At 37.4% G+C, this 7,880-nt stretch overlaps 1 protein-coding gene across 1 annotated transcript; it reads right to left on the bottom strand.

Annotated features, from left to right (window-relative positions):
* Positions 1-1,320: 1,320 nt before the first annotated feature.
* Positions 1,321-2,299, bottom strand: LOC130706308 (olfactory receptor 11A1-like). The gene is made up of 2 exons (XM_057537694.1): positions 2,054-2,299; positions 1,321-1,872 (listed from the first exon to the last, which is right to left on the bottom strand). Exons 1-2 carry the CDS (start codon positions 2,297-2,299, stop codon positions 1,321-1,323), a joined length of 798 nt encoding a protein of 265 aa, XP_057393677.1.
* Between the last annotated feature and the right edge of the window lie 5,581 nt (positions 2,300-7,880).

The raw sequence follows: 7,880 nt of genomic DNA, 5'->3' as shown, positions 1-7,880 counted from the left end.
AATAAAGGGGAATAGAGTACTTCTGAGGGGAATAAATTACATGAGGAAGACAGCAGGGAGAGTTTTGAGAGAACATAGTACTTGAGTTGGGTCTTAAAGGAAAAAAGGGGGTGTATTTAGCTAAGCAAGGGACATTCTGAGCTTTTGTGTTTGTTCATATGTTCTACTAAAAGCTTTGTTAGGTCTTTTACATTACGTTGTTTCATATTAATTGTAAAATTATTCTTAAAATTAAGGCAAATAAAAATATTGGGATTTTATGTGCAGAGATTCTCTTTATAGACAGTGCTTTCAAGAACTACATAGTCTACAAACAGTGTAAAAATATATAATCTGAGCAATTTGAATACCAAGGCCACCAGACTGTAATATCTTTGTGGTCAGATGCTGTGTCTACTTTGTTCACTATTCTATTCCTAGCACCGAGCACGATGCCTGGATAATATTAGTTTCAATGCATATTTTTGATTGTCTCCCTTAGCAGAGTCTTTTTGCTTCCCTTCTCTCTTGAAATGTAGCTTGAATATATCCATTGATAATGTTAGGTAGCTGGTAGCAGATACAAAAATAAAACAAAGCACAAGTGAGGCCATCAAGGCTAACTCAGGTACGTAGCAGAAGGAGGATCTGGGAGGAGAGCATAAAGAAAGAAATGAAAACACAGTGAGTAGCTATGAATGCTAGAGAAAATCCAACTCAGAAAAGAGTGCCTTGAGGCAATCTACATGTCTAACAAATTGCTGTAAGTGCTTAATGCACATTTCTCCAAAACTAGTCTTCTAGTGAGCTTCTGTATATTTTATTAGATTCCACTTTTATCTTTCTTAGTCCTAGGCCAAGTGCAGGTGCAGTATTATTATTAGTCATTTAACACAGTCAGCCTCACTACCAGAACACTTGCCTGAGTGCTATGCAAATAAATATGGTCCCTTCATTTAGGGAGCTCTCTTATTCTTATTGGGGTAGCACAGTTATTGCTCCTCCTCCAACCCCAAGATCTCCCAGTCTAATTTATAACACACTCACGCACAGAAGAAACTGAACACAACTAAAGCACACCTGCCAATCCTCACCTCCAGGATTGAGCTTTTGAAGGGATTATATGCTGCATTATTTATTGTCTATCCCAGAATGGCTCCCCTCCCACCAACTAGGAAATACTCCTCCCCGCTCACAGTATAAATATGCTCAAGGAGAACTAGATCACTTCAAGGAGACAGAGACAAATCTACTAACCTTTCCCCCAAATCAGCTAAATAGATGATTTGGAGATTAACCAATATTTCAGGTTATAAAGATTATAATCTATCCTAAGTTTTGCTAATCAGACTGGGAGTTCCCTGAGGATGGGGAGAGTGCCTTGACCTTCAGACTGCCATCATTTTGGTTGATTGAATGAAGCTCATCATTATAGGAACAAACCCTCAGCTTCCTCAGTGCTTCCTCGACATCTTTGTTTTTGAGGCTGTAGATAAGGCGGTTACACATGGGAGTGACAACAGTATAGAGCAAGGAGAAGATTTTGTTGAGAATTGGCACCTGGCCAGCCAAGGGCAGAGCATAGACTAACATCAAGGTCCCGTAAAACAAAGTCACAACCACTAGATGAGAGGAACAAGTGGAGAATGCCTTCTGCCTACCAATCATGAAAGGTATATGCAAGACAGTGACAAGAATCTTCCAGTAGGAGGCTAGGATTAGTCCAAAGGGGGCCAGAGTCACCAATGCTGTTAGACTCATGCAGATCAGGTTGACTAGCTGGGGATATGAGCAGGAGAGCTTCTGCAGACGCTTCAAGTCACAGAAGAAGTGGTCAATCTCATTGCCGCCATAGAAGGTCAAGCTGGATAGCAGCCTGGAATGCAGCTGCCACTGTGAAACCACTAACGCATGAGCCAATCACTAGCCCCAAACATATGGTTCTATGCATTAGTGTTGGATAGTGTAAAGGCCGGCAGACAGCCAGGTGTCGGTCATATGACATCACTGCCAGAAGATAACATTCAGTGCTACCCAGGGCACCAAAGAAGTAGAGCTGAGTAATACAACCTACCATGGAGATCACTCTGTTCTGTCTCAACCTGGGCATGATATTCGATGTATAACAGACCTCCAGATATGAGAGGTTTGCCAGAAAGAAGTACATTGGTGTCTGGAGTCCCTGCTGAGTGCTCACCAGGATGACAAGGAGGAGATTCCCAAAAATGGTGGCCAGGTAGACAGCGCCAAACACCAAGAAGAGCAAGGGACCCAATTCCTTGAGGTCTCCAAACCCCAGTATTATAAACTCAGTCACCATTATAGTGGTATTTCCTGGCCTCACAGAAGTCAGAAGTTCCTGGAGATGTGTCAGTTTCTTCATACTATTATGTCAGATTACCACTTAGATTTCCTACACAGTACAATTCTAACCAGTGGTTGGAGCTCTGCACTGATTAGGGCATTTTGGGGGGATTGGCTCTCATTGTAGCCAGTTCAATTTGTCCTCAGAAAAACTTTTATGGAAATTAGCTGAACTTGTCATCTAGTCAGGGTGTGGAATAAGGATGAGGAGACTAAATGGTGGAAGGAATGGCTCAGTGAAAATATGTCCCCATCCCTAAGGAAACAATTCAGAGTACAACTTTATAAGGCCCCTAAATTCACATCCAAAGGAGACGTGTTTAGCCCATGCTTGGCATCCTTTGTGCCATTTTGGGTAGAAGAAATTCCCAAGGAAAACTCTTACTAAATCCTGACAATTCAAAGAAATGGCAGGCCAGATAGCAAATCATAATCACGATCTTCTTTATCGGAGCGTGAAATGGAAGGTGAAATGCCAGGACTGAAGCAGAGAATCACTCCATTGATGTTACTGGGCCATCCATGCTTGTTTGCTGGTGACACCTCTGAGACAGTAGAACAGTAGTTGCTGGAGAGTCAGTAGATTCTGGAAAACCAGGTGTACATACTAAATATGTATGAATACAGATTTCTTATTTTTAAATCCTTCCCCATAAGAGGCTGTATGTTAGGCTTCTGGGTAGAAAGCCTAGCAGCTGACATCTGAAACTGCTGGTTAGACTCGTGTGCACACATCTGAACACACACACACACAGACACACACACATCTGGATCTACACAGTCAGGTATAGATAGTCACATGTGCTATCATCTTTGCCATCAGTTTTTAATTTGGTTTTCCCAGAATAGTCTCCTAGAAGTGAAATATTTGCGACATGGGACTTTGCCTGCAAATCAGAAATACTGACATTAGGGAGGTAGTGGCCATGGATTAGATCACAAGGCCCAAATAACCAGGCTTTTCCTATACATCATAGGCAGGGGAAGAGAAAATAGCATGTTTTCTCATTTAATTTTTCTACTAGTTTTTGTGAGGCAGTGTAGTAAAATTATTATTTTTTTTTTTTCTCTTTCACTGTCTTTGTTTCACGGGTTTTGAAAAGTAATTTATTTTTTATTTTTTATTTTTTTTCCACACACACACACTGTATTTTATTTTTACAAGAGATAGATAGACTGACACCAAGCATTGTACATGGATGACCACAACAAAAGCAACAATGATTGCAATTACCAAACATGAAACACACTTATACTATGTCATAACATTGACATTCAGTCCAGTAATCCTCCACTGTAACAGCTCCTTTACTTTGCAGTGAAAATTGATTTGTATATTCTTTTCCTCTGAGTCCTTGTGGGATTTTTTTTTTTTTAATTCAGACAGAAAGTCACAAAAATTATACTCATCCTCATCAGTTCACTCAGTCCCATGTAATTAATTTCTTTTTTTTCATCTTGATCTTTTGTTAGCACTTTTATGAGTTCATCAGTTTTTCATTAGAGTTCTGAAAATGCTTATTCATTCAGTTCAGCAGTACAGTCAGTTACCAGAAACCTGTACTTGTCAGAGTCTTTTCCATGAATTTCTTGAAGATGAAACTCTTTTATAGGAACATATTTGCAAAATCATCAGAGTACACCCAGAACTGTCTGTAAATGACAAAAGACTTAAAAATGACCATGGTTAAAGATTTGATGAAAGTTCATAATAATGCAGTTGACAAGAAAATTAGTTATTTCTGAGATATACATTTTAAAGTAATAACTAGGATTATTACTTATAACATTATACCAGAACATATAAGATTTTTAGACGTTTCCTGTAATGTCTGAAACATTTATATTAACATATTTCCATACATATTTCCATACAAATACAAATATAAGATTTTTAGAAATTTCATGTAATGTCTGAAACATTTATATTAACATATTTCCATACATATTTCCATACAAATACAAATATAAGATTTTTAGAAATTTCATGTACTGTCTGAAACATTTATATTAACATATTTCCATACATATTTCCATACAAATACAAATATAAGATTTTTAGAAATTTCATGTAATGTCTGAAACATTTATATTAACATATTTCCATACAAATAACCCAATGAAAGTTTAGTATTAGTTGTTTTGTTTGTTTTTTTATACTGCAGGTTCTTATTAGGCATCAGTTTTATACACATCCGTGTATACATGTCAATCCCAATCGCCCAATTCAGCACATCACCATCCCCACCTCATCGCAGTTTTCCCCCCTTGGTGTCCATATGTCCATTCTCTACATCTGTGTCTCAACTTCTGCCCTGCAAACTGGCTCATCTGTACCATTTTTCTACGTTCCACATACATGCATTAACATACGATATTTGTTTTTCTCTTTCTGACTTACTTCACTCTGTATGACAGTCTCTAGATCCATCCACGTCTCAACAAATGACTCAATTTCGTTCCTTTTTATGGCTGAATAATATTCCATCGTATATATGTACCACAACTTCTTTATCCATTCGTCTGTTGATGGGCATTTAGGTTGCTTCCATGACCTGGCTATTGTAAATAGTGCTGCAATGAACATTCGGGTGCACGTGTCTTTTTGAATTACGGTTTTCTCTGGGTATATGCCCAGTAGTGGGATTGCTGGGTCATATGGTAATTCTATTTTTAGTTTTTTAAGGAACCTCCATATTGTTCTCCATAGTGGCTGTATCAATTTACATTCCCACCAACAGTGCAAGAGGGTTCCCTTTTCTCCACACCCTCTCCAGCATTTGTTGTTTGTAGATTTTCTGATGATGCCCATTCTAACAGGAGTGAGGTGATACCTCATTGTAGTTTTGATTTGCATTTCTCTAATAATTAGTGATGTTGAGCATCTTTTCATGTGCTTCGTGGCCGTCTGTATGTCTTCTTTGGAGAAATGTCTATTTAGGTCTTCTGCCCATTTTTGGATTGGGGTGTTTGTTTCTTTGATATTGAGCTGAATGAGCTGTTTATATATTTTGGAGATTAATCCTTTGTCCGTTGATTCATTTGCAAATATTTTCTCCCGTTCTGAGGGTTGTCTTTTCGTCTTGTTTATGGTTTCCTTTGCTGTGCAAAAGCTTTGAAGTTTCATTAGGTCCCACTTGTTTATTTTTGTTTTTATTTCCATTACTCTAGGAGGTGGATCGAAAAAGATCTTGCTGTGATTTATGTCAAAGAGTGTTCTTCCTATGTTTTCCTCTAAGAGTTTTATAGTGGCCAGTCTTATATTTAGGTCTCTAATCCATTTTGAGTTTATTTTTGTGTATGGTGTTAGGGAGTATTCTAATTTCATTCTTTTACATGTGGCTGTCCAGTTTTCCCAGCACCACTTATTGAAGAGACTGTCTTTTCTCCATTGTATATCTTTGCCTCCTTTGTCATAGATTAGTTGACCATAGGTGCGTGGGTTAATCTCTGGGCTTTCTATCTTGTTCCATTGATCTATGTTTCTGTTTTTGTGCCAGTACCATATTGTCTTGATTACTGTAGCTTTGTAGTATAGTCTGAAGTCAGGGAGTCTGATTCCTCCAGCTCCATTTTTTTGCCTCAAGACTGCTTTGGCTATTCGGGGTCTTTTGTGTCTCCATACAAATTTTAAGATGATTTGTTCTAGCTCCGTAAAAAATGCCATTGGTAATTTGATAGGGATTGCATTGAATCTGTAGATTGCTTTGGGTAGTATACTCATTTTCACAATGTTGATTCTTCCAATCCAAGAACATGGTATATCTCTCCATCTGTTGGTATCATCTTTAATTTCTTTCATCAGTGTCTTATAGTTTTCTGCATACAGGTCTTTTGTCTCCCTAGGTAGGTTTATTCCTAGGTATTTTATTCTTTTTCTTGCAATGGTAAATGGGAGTGTTTCCATAATTTCTCTTTCAGATTTTTCATCATTAGTGTATAGGAATGCAAGAGATTTCTGTGCATTAATTTTGTAACCTGCAACTTTACCATATTCATTAATTAGCTCTAGCAGTTTTCTGGTGGCAGTTTTAGGATTCTCTATGTATAGTATCATGTCATCCGCAAACAGTGACAGTTTTACTTCTTCTTTTCCAATTTGTATTCCTTTTATTTCTTTTTCTTCTCTGATTGCCGTGGCTAGGACTTCCAGAACTATGTTGAATAATAGTGGTGAGAGTGGACATCCTTGTCTCGTTCCTGATCTTAGAGGAAATGCTTTCAGTTTTTCACCATTGAGAATGATGTTTGCTGTGGGTTTGTCATATATGGCCTTTATTATGTTGAGGTAGGTTCCCTCTATGCCCACTTTCTGGAGAGTTTTTATCATAAATGGGTGTTGAATTTTGTCAAAAGCTTTTTCTGCATCTATTGAGATGATCATATGGTTTTTATTCTTCAATTTGTTAATATGGTGTATCACATTGATTGATTTGCGTATATTGAAGAATCCTTGCATCCCTGGGATAAATCCCACTTGATCGTGGTGTATGATCCTTTTAATGTGTTGTTGGATTCTGTTTGCTAGTATTTTGTTGAGGATTTTTGCATCTATATTCATCAGTGATATTGGTCTGTAATTTTCTTTTTTTGTAGTGTCTTTGTCTGGTTTTGGTATCAGGGTGATGGTGGCCTCATAGAATGAGTTTGGGAGAGTTCCTTCCTCTGCAATTTTTTGGAAGAGTTTGAGAAGGATGGGTGTTAGCTCTTCTCTAAATGTTTGATAGAATTCACCTGTGAAGCCATCTGGTCCTGGACTTTTGTTTGTTGGAAGATTTTTAATCACAGTTTCAATTTCATTACTTGTGATTGGTCTGTTGATATTTTCTGTTTCTTCCTGGTTCAGTCTTGGAAGGTTATACCTTTCTAAGAATTTGTCCATTTCTTCCAGGTTGTCCATTTTATTGGCATAAAGTTGCTTGTAGTAGTCTCTTAGGATGTTTTGTATTTCTGCGGTGTCTGTTGTAACTTCTCCTTTTTCATTTCTGATTTTATTGATTTGAGTCCTCTCCCTCTTTTTCTTGATGAGTCTGGCTAATGGCTTATCAATTTTGTTTATCTTCTCAAAGAACCAACTTTTAGTTTTATTGATCTTTGCTATTGTTTTCTTTGTTTCTATTTCATTTATTTCTGCTCTGATCTTTATGATTTCTTTCCTTCTGCTAACTTTGGGTTTTGTTTGTTCTTCTTTCTCTAGTTTCTTTAGGTGTAAAGTTAGATTGTTTACTTGAGATTTTTCTTGTTTCTTTAGGTAGGCTTGTATAGCTATAAACTTCCCTCTTAGAACCGCTTTTGCTGCATCCCATAGGTTTTGGGTCGTCGTGTTTTCATTGTCATTTGTCTCTAGGTATTTTTTTATTTCCTGTTTGATTTCTTCAGTGATCTCTTGGTTATTTAGTAACGTATTGTTTAGCCTCCATGTGTTTGTCTTTTTTACGTTTTTTTCCCTGTAATTCATTTCTAATCTCATAGCGTTGTGGTCAGAAAAGATGCTTGATATGATTTCAATTTTCTTAAATTTACTGAGGCTTGATTTG

This window comes from Balaenoptera acutorostrata, chromosome X (assembly GCF_949987535.1).
Source record: "Balaenoptera acutorostrata chromosome X, mBalAcu1.1, whole genome shotgun sequence".
In the NCBI taxonomy this organism is placed as follows: domain Eukaryota; kingdom Metazoa; phylum Chordata; class Mammalia; order Artiodactyla; family Balaenopteridae; genus Balaenoptera; species Balaenoptera acutorostrata.
This window is presented reverse-complemented; position numbering and strand designations above follow the sequence as displayed.